The sequence below is a fragment of the Tribolium castaneum genome, chromosome 8 (assembly GCF_031307605.1).
Source record: "Tribolium castaneum strain GA2 chromosome 8, icTriCast1.1, whole genome shotgun sequence".
Classification (NCBI taxonomy): domain Eukaryota; kingdom Metazoa; phylum Arthropoda; class Insecta; order Coleoptera; family Tenebrionidae; genus Tribolium; species Tribolium castaneum.
In genome coordinates, this window is record NC_087401.1 from 7,851,332 (window position 1) to 7,864,944 (window position 13,613).

Genomic DNA, 13,613 nt, shown 5'->3' on the forward strand with positions numbered 1-13,613 from the left:
ATTGAGTCGTTCCAGACCCAAACTAACAAACGTTATTAGTGTTTCGTTCATAAATTCATTACGGAGTGAGTCCTACAGGCTCAGAACCCTTTTATTACCCACTGTTCCAGTGAATTTTATTCCATTGTGGTGGCCACACTGAATTATTGCACAAAACCTGATGTAATCTTATCCGAGTTGGGGTTTACAGTGGATTTTTTTAATTAAACACAAATAAACGCTTTTGCGAAAAATCACTTTATTGGCTTAAAAATACGCTTGTACTCATTGTCAAATAAATTATTATCACGTGGTCTCCAGGGCGTCGTCATGTGGGCTCATTCTCTGGGGTTTTCTTGTTCGTTATGCTCTGGACGATCAGATTAAGGCAATCCAAGCTGGAGGCAGTCGAGCCGCTTTCAAAGCCTGGAAAAGAAAATCGCTCACTTATACCAAACAAATCTTTTACTTTGTCCGACTTCAAATAAGTAGCACCTGATATTTATTTTCGAGCTCATTATTTTAATAGTTCGCATAAATCAGTCTAGTTCGGTTTGTGCGACAACTGCGGCCCGATGATTTGATGCGGAATTGGTTAAAGTGTGTGCCGCTTGATTGTACTACGGGTGCGGGCTAAAGCTAAATGCGTCCAGCTTTGACAGGACAGATCTTGTAATGATACAATTTACAAAGTTGGGGTTATTTATATCTATAAAATATCGTTTTACGGGTTGATATGTATTTTTGGACGCCACTGACTTTAACAACTATTTGAATAACAGACGAAAGACGAGCGTTTTTATTTTTTACGCGTGACAGATACGGACTATAATTCCGTTCAGTTTATGAGGCTGCAGTTTATGGGTGGCGGAGAGGCTACTTTTTTTCAGTTTGAAATAGTTAGGCAAAGTGGCCTGTGATTTCGAAATTAAGTTGGTAAGATTGACGGGAGGTGTCAAAACTGACTGTCAATTTCACACTCAAAAGCTACTCTGTATTTTTAATCAGCTTAAGAAACATAGAACAATGAACAAACAAATTTTTTAGGTTTTTTTTAAATTTTGGGCTTAAACTGCATTAAAAGTGTACCAGATATTGTAAAATAAGATTTTTATGGCTTTTTCGACCAATCTTTTCTAGAAATTTAGACAAGGATAAGGCAAAAATCAAGAAATTAGATCGATAATTTTTTTAGTCAAAGCGACTTTATATGAATGTTTATTTTTAGGCGAAATTTTGTCAAAATTTTGCAGTTCTTTTTTTATAGAAATGTTAGACTCGTATTAATTAGTTTTTTGTAATGTTTTATTAGGTTTTGTGATTAGAAACATATTTTTTTGTGAAATGTAGTCAAGAGCGTATAATCCAAAAAATCACGAAATGACGTTTCAAATTGTATTACAAATTAAGAAATCAAGTCGATAATGTGTTATTTTTTTTTTGAAAGTTTTTTTATTGCGAAATTTTGACAAATATGATAAAAATTAGCAAATGAAGTTACGAATTGTGATAAAAATTAAGAAATACAAAAAAATGTGTTAATTTTGCTTTTTTGAGTGTTTTTTATTGCGGAATTTTGATAAATATGCCAAAAAAATATTACCAAAAGGTGTTTCATTTAGTATTATTTTCGTCTTATTTGTATGTTTTTGGGTGAAGAACACAGCTATCTTGCGAGATTTAGGCACAAAACCTGTCCAAATAAAATAGAAACACTAAATTACTTTAAAAATTACATTCTAGTTTTTTTTATTTGATTTTTGATTAGAAACGTAAAATTTGATCAAAAACAAATATTTTCTAAAGGAAATCAAAAACAGTGTTATTTTCGCTTTTGTTGAACTATTACGTAATTAAATTCACTTATTTTACGAAGTTTCACTAAAACAGACCAATAACTTACCAAAACACGTCGAAAATTACTTTATTTTTGCTTTTTTTAACGTTCTTGGATAAAAAACACAGATTTTTTGTGAAATTTAGGCACAAAATCGGTCCATATTAACTAAAAACAATAAATTACATTTTAGTTTTTTTTATTCGATTTTTGATTAGAAACGCAAAATTTGGTCAAAAATAAAAATTTTCTGTTAATAAAGTAAATCAAAAATGGTATTATTTTCGCTTTTTGGGAACTATTGCCTAAGTAACTTTATTTCTTTTACGAAGCTTCACTAAAACAGACCAAAAACTTACCAAATTAAATCGGAAATGACTATTTTTGTGTTTTTAGAGTGTTTTTGTAACAGTTTTTGTCTAAAAAGCTATTGCTTTAAAAAATTTAGACAAAATAACTGAGACATAATAGTGTAGGGTGTTTTTTTTAGAAAAAAAACTTCACAAAATGCGTCACATTTTCTTAAAAAGAGCTGAAAAATTATAAAATTATAATTAATAATAAGTTAAAAAGTTTAGTTATTTTTGCCTTTTTTGAACGTTTTTGGATGCAAAACACAGATATTTTGCGAAGTTTATCACAAAATCTGGCCATATAAACTAAAAACACTAAATTACACTTTAAAAATTACTTTTTAGTTTTTTTTATTCGATTTTTAAAACGCAAAATTTGGTCAAAAATAAAAAATTTCGGATTAACCAGAATAGATCAAAAACGGTGTTATTCTCGTTTTTTTTTCGACTTTGTGCTAAATGACTTTATTTTTGCGTTTTTGTAACAGATTTATGTTCAAAACGCCATTGCTTCCAGAAATTTAGATAAAATAACTAAGGCATAATGGTGTTGGACATTTTATGCAAATAATCCAAAAAATTGTTAAATTTTCTTAAAATGAGCTGAAAAATTACAAAATGAAGTTATAAATTGAGTTATTTTTGCTTTTTTTGAACGTTTTTGGATAAAAAGCATAGATTTTTTGCGAAATTTAGGCACAAAATCTGACCATATATAAACTAAAAACACTAAATTACTTTAAAAATTACATTTTAGTTTTTTTATTCGATTTTTAATTAGAAAAGCAAAATTTGGTCAAAAATAAAAATTTTCGTATTACCAGAGTAGATTAAAAATGGTGTTATGTTCGCTTTTTTGATTTATTACGTAAGTGAATTCACTTCTTTTATAAAATTTTACTAAAACGGACTAAAAACCAATCAAATTAAGCCCAAAATGATTTTATGTCTGCTTTTTTTGAGTGTTTTTGTCACAGTTTTTGTCCAAAACGCCATTGCTTCCAGAAATTTAGACAAAATAACTAAGACATAATGGTGTTGGTGCGTTTTTTTTTAGGCAAAAACTTCACAAATTTTGTAGCATTTTGTTAAAATGAGCTGAAAAATTACAAAATGAAAGTTTTAAGTTGTGTTATATTTGTTTTTTTGAACGTTTTTGGGTGAAAAACACAGATACTATATTGTGAAATTTAGTCTAAAATTTGTCTATAAATTAAAAACACTTAAGTGTCGGTTTCACCAACCTTAACTTTTACCAAAATTTCACCAGTGAAATTTATTAGTTGAATTATTCCACAGAAACGATTGTTATAATTATAGCAACGATTGTTTTTAAAATTGTTTATTAAATTATTACTTTGAAAATGACTTTACACTATTTTTTTGGTTTATTAGGTTTTTGATCAGATATGCAAAATTCGGATAAAATTAATATGAATACTCATCGTATCACCAAAGATTAAAAACGGTATTTTTGCTTTTTTTTCTACATTTTAGTTCTCCAAATTAACTTCTGTCACAAAATTTTAATAAAATGGGCCAAAAACTTACCGAAAGAAAATGTTATTACTTTTTAGTCAAAAACGCTAAAATTTAGCCACATTTTGTTAAAATGGGCCGAAAAATTACTAAATGAAATTAGAAATTGAATTTTTTTTCTTTATGCTTGAAGAGAGCAAAAATGTCATATTTGACAAAATGCTAAAGTAACACAACACCATGTTTTTCACTTTTTAAATTTTGACAAAATATTGTTAAGCAGTTGTGTTACTGGAAGCATAACGTAACATAAAGCTCAAAACACACTAAAAGATAAGACTTAATTCGGTCAACCTTTGCTTAAATTTAATGATATTTAGACCTCTGATTGGAACCACATTTTTGTTAAAAAAAATTTTTAACACAATTTTGTTTTTTTTGACGAAAAACGTGCCTAATTGTTCAAAAACTGCGAAATTTTGAGAAAATTTTGTGATTATTTGGCATAACTTTTGATGAAATTTATAAACAAACATGTGAATTTGATAAATTGTTACTGGAAATAAAGACGTTTTGTCCCTTGTTGCGTTATTAATTTTTGATCACACGCTCGCGCGTCGATCGATTCCTTTCTTTTGGCTGAGATATTCAGCAATCGCTGAATTATGTCTCGAAATCGTTCATGTTTTTTTTCCTCTACATTGATTCGATTCATTCTAATTTTAACCGTTCGTGATTCCTGGAATTTATCGAATTTGTTCCCTCAATTGATAAATAATAAAAAGCGATTTTTTATCCGGGATTAATCCCGGGAGCGATGCATTAAAAGTTAAAATACGTGTCCTGTCATTAGACTCACTCCCACACTTTATAAACACATAAATCTCGAACGACGAATATTTAACGCCTAAATATACTTAAGGTAGCGGATGTTGTAAAAATCGGATCGGTCTCGAGAGACACAAGAGGGTGATGGCAATGTCGCCACTTACAAAGTGCCTGTCAACAGCTATTTTCAGACCGAAATCGACTTTTTTCAGTAATTCACGCTGATTAGTTTTTGGCCCGGAATCGACATAAAGCCGAACAAGTGATCTTTCAGAATTACAAATAGAATCTGGAGAGTGGGAAAGAAAATTGCTAATGAGCCTAAGCATGAAAAAACCTAATTATGGGCATGCTGTTTATTTGCAGTTTTTTAATCAAGTTTATTTCCTAAAAAGCTCTTGTGTAATACTGCAAAAACTTTGTTGCTTTAGCACTCAGAAGCTCATTTGAAAACCATATTTCATACCTAAGTGATTGATTTATTTCGTAATGCAGGGTGTATTAGAGGGAGGCTGAAATACAGACTGTTCCGACTAAAGCCCACATTAGAAGTACAGAAAGTTCTAATAATGATATTTTTCTAAAAGTTGGTACTCAGTCATAACATAACCCGTTAAGTTCAGCTCAATGAAAATATTTTCAAGATGGCGGCACTTCTGGTTATACCGGAAATCGCTCTTAACTTTCTTATTTTAAATGGCAAGCTACGTTTTTCACTGCGTCATTAGTTGAGTTATTTCAAGTGAGTTGTTATCAGCTTTTCATATACCTACCTTAACCGTTTTTGAGATATTCAGGATTTTCTGAAAATTTTTGGATTTACACCTGTCACTTAAAAAATCAGTAACTCGCTTAGTTTTAAAGATTTCAAAATCATATTTGGAGAATTAAAAGAGAAAACCTATATCTGTTCTTCGGTGTGTTCAAAATTGAAAATAAAGTTAATATACCCAAAAATTTTAAGGTTAAGTTCGGACGTAATTTTTTCAAATGGGATGTCCCAGTTTTTATTTTACTAGAGGGAGAAAATCTTGGTTCTGCATTGATCTGTATTAGCATTCCCTATACCTATCTGTGATAATTTGCAAGTTATGTTGGTTTCTTACTAACCACAGCTATTTTTGCATGGTTTGTCATAAAAATATTTCTGATTAAACTTAAACGATAAACTCTGTTCAAAATTGTGTTATCTATTCTATTTAAAAACAATAGTTTATTATACTAGCAGTTGCCCACGGCTTCGCACGCATTTTCACAACCATTTTGAAACACAGAAAAACAATGCCAAACTTAGTATAACGCATAGTTTTATTGTGAACTTTAAAACCGTGACCCAATGCGAACCCGAGTAAAATTTGTTTTTTTTTTATAATTGCAAACAAACTTATTCCCTGTTTAACCCTCTTGTGGATGTAATTTTCAAAAATCCTGAAACATATTTTCTTTCTTTTTAATTGAAAGTCCATATGCCAATTTTAACCGACTGTATAAGATATTAATTGATATGTATAACTTCAATAATAAAGAATTTTTTATATGTATAACTTCAACAATGAAAGATTTTTTTGTTTAACCCTCTTGGAGTGAATTTTTTTTATTTTTAGACAAACGCTCAAATACCAATTTTCATAAAGATTAGTTTAAAAATGACGGATTTTTATATTTAACCCCCTTAGGGGTAGAAATTCCAAATGTTCTTAAACACAAGTTTTTCATCTTTAACCGAAAGCTCAAGTACCAACTGCATGGATACAAATTAAAAATTACGGATTATTATACAAATTTCAACACCTGTTCAACCCCTTTGGGGTTAGTATTTACAACTAAAACACTGTTTCTTTTCTTTTCTTTCACTGAAAATACCATAATACCATAATGTAAATTCAAAAATTACGAATTTTTATACAAATTTTATTACGCCATTTATTTATTTATTACGCCTCTTAAGAGTTGATTTTTTAAAAAATTTTGAAACACGTCTCTTTTTAACCGAAAGCCCAAATATTAATTTTTAAGAATATACTTAACTTTAAATTTTAACACACCATTTAACTCTTTTAGGGGGTGATTTTTTTAAGTGAAAGCCTAAATACTAATTTTCAAGGTTTAATGTAACTTTAAAAATGACAGATTTTCTAAATTTTAATTCTAAATTCGACTCCCCATTTAACCTCTTTAGGGGTTGACTTTCCAAAAATCCTGAAACGCGTCTTTGTTCTTTTTTAACAAAGCCTAAATACTAATTTTCAATAATATAACTTTACAAATGACGGATTTTTCTTCATAGTTTGATATCCTATTTAACCCGCTTAGGGGGTGATTTTTCAAAAATCTTTTCTTAGTACAAGCGTACGTTATAAAAGCTATTGTGAAAATTTCAGGTTTCTACACTTAGGCGTTTAGGCTATGCGTTGATAGGTCAGTCAGTCAGGACAAGCAATTTTATGTACAGAGTTTTCATTTTAAAAGGAGCTAGTCTCAATAACTTTTGACATTGGACAAATCTATTTTCAAGCAAAAACAGGTCGGTTAGGATCGCGAGGTGAAAGTTCAAAACCAACATTAGTTACATTTTAGGTTTAATCCCTTAATCACTAGCCACCCATATTTTAAAATTTTTAACAGCACCTCCTACTTTTTTAAATATTCTCGAAAAAAATTTGCGTATCCAACTGTCAAAGCAGAAAGTTTTTTATCGATATGTTTTTTAGTTAAAGGTGGTTATATTTTTGTAATTTTTATCCGTAATAGGCCATGATTTGATATCTATTTAATTTTAATAAAAAAAAAAATGTTGATTAGGGATGCAATGAGAGAGTTTAAAACCAACATTAGTAATATTTTAACTTTCATCCCTTAGTCGCTAACCACCCTTACTTAAAAATTTGTAATAGCATTTTGAACTCAAAAATCGAAAAAAAATGTCTGCTTTTACGGTTAGATAAGCTTTTAATCCCCTTTCCAAAAATATTTTAAAAAGTTGGGGGTGCTATTTAAACTAAGATTGGTTAGAGACTAGGAGATGAATCTAAAACGTACTTTATCTTGGCTTCGAATTATTTCATCGCATCTCTAATTGACAAATTTCTTATTTAATTATAAATTAAATTGTCTTCAAATCAAAGGCCACTGGGATTATAAATTAAAAAAAATAAAACCACCCCTAACTTTAAAACGAATCGATATTTTTTTTTCTTTGACAGTTAGATACGTTCATAATTGTTCTTTCCAAAAATGTCTCAAAAAGTGAGAGATGCCATTTAAAATTTTTATTTAGGGGTAACTAACGACTAGGGGATGAAACCTAACATGTTACTAATGTTAATTTTAAACTCTCTCATTGCATCCCTAATCGACAATTTTTTTATTAAAATTAAATTGGCTTTAAATCATGGCCTACTGCGATTAAAAATTTCAAAAATATAAACACCCTTAACTAAAAAACAAATCTTCAAAAAATTTTCTTTGACAGTTAGATCCGCAATTTTTTGCTCTTTGCTCTTTCAAGTGAGCTGAAAAATATTTCCAAATTTTTAAAAATGGGAGAGTTATCGATTTTTGAACTGGAAGGTGCTAATAAAAAATAATTAAAAACCATTAATATTTTGTTAACGGCTAAATTTAGGTATAGAGAACGCTTATAAAAACTATTCTACTAATTCAAAATCGCATTAAAAAATATAGCTTTCTATTTAAAATAAGGAAGGTGATAGCGACTTCCGTATAACCGGAAGTTCTGCCATCTTGAAAATATTTTCATTGAGCAGGACCTAAAAGATTATGGTTGTATACAAATTTTCAGGTGACTATCATTATTAGAACTCCCAATACTTCTAATGTGGGGTTTAGACGGAACAGCCTGAATACTTTTGACCAAATGTTGAGTTTATTTTGAGTAAATTTTCTTCAAAAACGAGCAAGCCGAGAGAAAATAACATTAATTTCCACTTATTTTGTGAAAAATGTTTTTAGAATAAGATCATTTTGGATATTGATTAATTTATTAAATTGAAAAAACTGAAAAGTTTTGTATTCTCTGTTTTTATAATGATTTTTGTAAGTAAAATCGAGAAAGAAGAACTATTTTACGAATAAAATCTTTGCTGGGACACCTTGTGTCGTCCTTCTCGCGCTTCCTTTCACTTTTTTCTTCAACTTAAAATCTGAAACAGCCGTGATGAGTTTTGTCAGCAAAAACGGCTAAAAATTTAAATTTCCAAGTCGATATTGAACCGGCTGGCGAAAAACAAAGAGAAGCCTTTACGGAAATAAATCACTGTCAGGGTTTTTGTTTCAAACGCAAAACTTTAAATCAGACTAGGCAGAAAGCGTCATTTATTCCCAGTTAATGGTTTAAATATGAGTTAAGGCCGAGAATAATTTCTTGTCGTAAAGAAATGTTTTCCTGGATTTTTAGTAATAATAATGTGATCGTGGCCTGATTTCGAATGCAAAACTAACAATAGTCCCAACTTCCATTTCCGGAATTGTACGATGCTAAGCACGTAGGAAGCACCGGAAAAGGCGCTTTCGTCTTGAAATTGGGTTACAGTGGCCTATTTTCGCATTGTTTCGGGACGTCTTCCAACGTTTGCCAATAAATAAAATTCTACCCAACTCACGGTTACGTTGTTATTATTTAATTAGCTTGATGATACAAAGTATTCAATATTTGGAATTGCAATACAATTAAGGTAAAAGTCCCGCCGTCGCACCAAATTGATCGTTCTGGAGATGAGACAGTTAGGATTAGGATGAAATGTCATTTTTCATACATGTCAAGGTAATTACAGAATCATTTGCTACTAGAACTTGGAAGGAAATGGGAGAATAAATGACATTTCCTACACGACAGCCTTAATCTCTCGCCTGAATTAAAGTTTTGATTTGTAATTTGTTTGAATAGTTTCATAATGAATTTCATTTCTCTTGTCGTCTTTTTTTTAACACAAACATGAAATTGTTTAAAATTTACAACCAGTGTTGCCAACAGACTCAGTATTTGCGGATCAGTCTGTATTTTTGAGTTGAGAACTCATTTTTTTTTGAGAAATCTATGATGTTTTCAAAAGTGAGTTTGTTTGTTTTTTGAAATTAGGTTTTAACAGCAAAATATGCTTTAATTCAACCTTTTGTAAACCGGCCCTAAGCCTAACAGTTTATAAAATTTTGTCAGAAATAAGCTAAAAAATTACAAAATTTGTAAAAAATTATACTTTTTTTGGCTTTTTTAACCGTTCAAATACATTTTTGAGTTAAAAACTCAGTTTTTTTTAAAGAAATTTGTAGTGTTTTAAACAGTAACTTTTGCTATTTTTGGAATTTTACTTTAACAGAAATTTATACTTTAATTCAACATTTTATAAACTGACTCGAAACCTGACAATTTATAAAATTTTGTCAAAAATAAGCTTAAAAATTACAAAATTTGTCAAAAAGTACTTTTTTTTGTTTTTTTTAACTGTTCAAATACATTTTTGAGTTGAGAACTCTGTTTTTTTTAAGAAAATTATGATATTTTAACAGTGAGTTTTGCTAGTTTTGAAATTATAAGTGTACAGCAAAGTAAATTAAATTCAACTTTTTGTAAACCGACACTAAGCCTAAGACTTTTATAAAATTTTGTCACAAAAAAGCAGAAAATTACATAATGTGTCAAAAATTATGCTCTTTGTAGCTTTTTTAACCGTTCGGGCACATTTTTAGGCTAAAAACTCAGTTTTTTTTAGAAATCTATGAAAGTTTTCAAAAGTGTGAATTTGTTTGTTTTTTGAAATTAAGTTTTAACAGCAAAATAAGCTTTAATTAAATTTTTTGTAAACCGGCCCTAAGCCTAACAATAAAATTTTGTCAGAAATAAGCTAAAAAATTACGAAATTTGTAAAAAACTATACTTTTTTTTGGCATTTTTAACCGTTGAAATACAATTTTGAGTTGAAAACTCAGTTTTTTTAAGAAATTTATGGTGTTTTCAATGGTGACTTTTGCTACTTTTTGAATTATGTTTTAACAGAAATTTATACTTTAATTCAACATTTCTCAACTACCTCTAAGTATAACAGCGAAAAAACACTAAATTTGTGAAAAAAATATTTTTTTTGACTTTTTTTAGCTGTTCAAATAAATTTTTAAGTTAAAAACTCAGTTTTATTTTATAAAAAATTCATGGTGTTTTTAACAGTGAGTTTTGCTATTTTTGAAATTATAAGTTTTAACAGCAAAATAAATAAATTAGACATTCGGTAAACCGACTCTAAGCCTAACACTTTTAGAAAATTTTATTACAAATAAGAAAAAAATTACATAATTTGTCAAAAATCATTCTTTTTGTAGCTTTCTTAACCGTTCAGGCAAATGTTTAGGCTAAAAACCCAGTTTTTTTAAAGAAATCTATGAATGTTTTCAAAAGTGAGTTTATTTGTTTTTTGAAATTACGTTATAACAGCAAAATAAGCTTTAATTCAACCTTTTGTAAACCGGCCCTAGCCTGACGAGTTATAAAATTTCGTCAGAAATAAGCAAAAAAAAATTCAAAATGTGTCAAAAATTATGCTTTTTTTGGTTTTTTAACAGTTCAAATACATTTTTGGGTTAAGAACTCAATATTTTTTAAGAACTTAAGGTGTTTTTAACAGTGAGTTTTGCTATTTTTGAAATTATTTAAAGTTTTAACAGCAAAGTTAATTAATTCAACTTTCTCTAAACCGATTCTAAGCCTAAGACTTTTATAAAATTTTGTCACAAATAAGCAGAAAATTGCATAATTTGTCATAAATCATGCTTTTTGTGGCTTTTTTAACCGTTGAGGTACATTTTTAGACTAAAAACTTAGTTTTTTTAAAAGAAATTTCTGGTGTTTTCCAAAGTAAGTTTTGCTACTTTTAGAATTACCTAAAACCTAAGTGTCAGCAGCAAAGCAACTTTTAATTCAACCTTTAGTAAACCGGCCCTAAGCTTTATAAAACTTATAAAACATGTATTTATAAAATCTCGTCAAAAATAAACTAAAAAGTTACTAAATTTGTCAAAAATTATCCTTTTTTTGCTTTTTTAACCGGCTAGGCACATTTTTGAGCATATTTATAGATATCTTTTAAAAAATGTAATTAAAGATTGTTATTTTTCTATATTTTTTATAATTTCTTAATTACCTACTACTTAGTCGAATTGTATTTTTTTCATTTTGACGAAAATTTTCCTGTCAGAAATCATAAATCTTTCAGCAACATTAACCGTCGAGACAAATTGAACTAGTTAAATAAATCTTAGTCAGAACAATCTGTATTATACTGGTGTTTACTTTGTTTTGGCTAGACAAGGACAACTCTTATAGTATTTCTTGCCAAAATGTTAAAAATAATTAGAAAAAATTTGGATCTAAACTGCACACTAAGAGAATTTTGTTTTATTTGTTTATTTATTATTTTTAAAAACTATAGGAAGCAATTTTAAAAATATTTTGAAATGACAAACGGGGAGTGACAAACATTAAACGTATAAAAAATAATTTTGCATTAATTTTTATAAAAAATTGATAACTAAATTCATAAAAATACTATTACTTTCACTAACTTCATTACATTTTGGACATTTTTTAGAAAACAGTCAAAAGTTTTATTGTCAAATTGGCAGCAGATGTTGCAAAATATGATAAAATAAAATTCAATAAATCCAATGTCCACATTTTAAATTGCACTTCCGATAAGTTGGTCAGATTTGTTAATAATAATAATAACAATAATAATGATCTTTATTGCCAAAGGTGTATTTAGTACATAGGGGCAACAGAGAACAAATGAATCAACTTAATAATAATAAATATGGAAAAAATTTACAACATAAAAATAAAAAGGAATTTATAATAATAATAAATAATAAGCAATTAATGAATGGTAATCATTATAATTGAGATGTTTATCAGAACAACAAAACAAATCGATGTTTTTCGAAATCGTAACTATGTGAACCACCCCGAATACTATTACTCAAGTTTTTTAATACCAACTTATACATTAGAAAAATAATCAAAATAATATAAAAAATGTCTGATTACCAAGAAAATTGTTTGTTGCTTCGACAAGAACGACCAAAAATTTGGTAAAATAAAATCTGTAGATGAATAAAAACAACAAATTTATCAAATCATTGTTACGCAATTACGATTGCAATCGCAAAATCGACATTCTAAAGAAATCAGTAAAATCAAACTATTGTTCAAAGAAAATTATTAAAACCATGTTTAGCTACTCTTAATAAAGGTTTTACTGTTTTTTATTAAACTTTAAAAAATCTTACTAATCAAATTGACAGAAATATTTTCAAGAAATTGATTTCAATCTAATGTTATTATCATCGTTGCTGTTTCAGAATACTTTACTTATTTGATATTTGCACAATTTGATGTTTCTTTTTACAACTCCTTGAAACTTTGCTTTCAAGTTATGAAGTAAAATATGAATTGTTTGCTTCTTTTCACCGAAAAAAATTGTGTAAACAGAAAAATAGAGAGACGGAAAAGAGATCAAAGTTTTGTAAATTTTACGAAGCGTAAAACGTCGTCGTCCGTCGTCTCCACTGAAATAACTCGTCTCAATTTGTCATATTTATTCCAAACTGTTTCAATTATTTGACAATCCAACGACACCCTGCGGAAGTAAAAGGGCGTGACTGTTCCTCTCCACTCCACTTAACCGAATCTGGGCAATTTGTCTATTTCTGTATCTATTTTGACTGAGCCACGAAAGTGGCATTTAGACACGATTCGGGCATTAGCCGACTCCACATCTGGATCTTTTAAATAAAACTGATGGCCCATCAAACGTGCCGTCTCCAAAAACACGCGAAATATTTTCTCCTATGTAAAATAAAAAAAATTTGAAAAAAAATCTTGTTTTTTAGAAAAAGGCTCTTAAGATATTTGAATATATTTTTTAACTTCCTAAAAAACCGGTCTCTACTTTTAAACTGACGTTTATTTATGTGAAAACAATTTAAAACCAATGCTATTGGTTATCTTCAAGCGGAATAAAATTTTTAATTCGCTGTTCTAAAAATACGTTATTCACTCAAAATCACCGTAAAATGATGTATTCCGCAGCAAAATTATTCATTTTTTTTCGTAAAAACGACTTTTAACC

At 28.7% G+C, this 13,613-nt stretch overlaps 1 protein-coding gene across 1 annotated transcript in view; it reads right to left on the minus strand.

Annotated features, from left to right (window-relative positions):
* Window positions 1–216: 216 nt before the first annotated feature.
* The window catches only part of nau (nautilus), a 29,756-nt gene continuing 16,359 nt past the window's right edge, over window positions 217–13,613 (minus strand). The window contains exon 4 of the mRNA XM_966932.5: window positions 217–405. Within this exon, the coding sequence (XP_972025.3) occupies window positions 308–405 (98 nt within the window). The 3' untranslated portion in view covers window positions 217–307. The remainder of the gene's footprint in view (window positions 406–13,613) is intronic.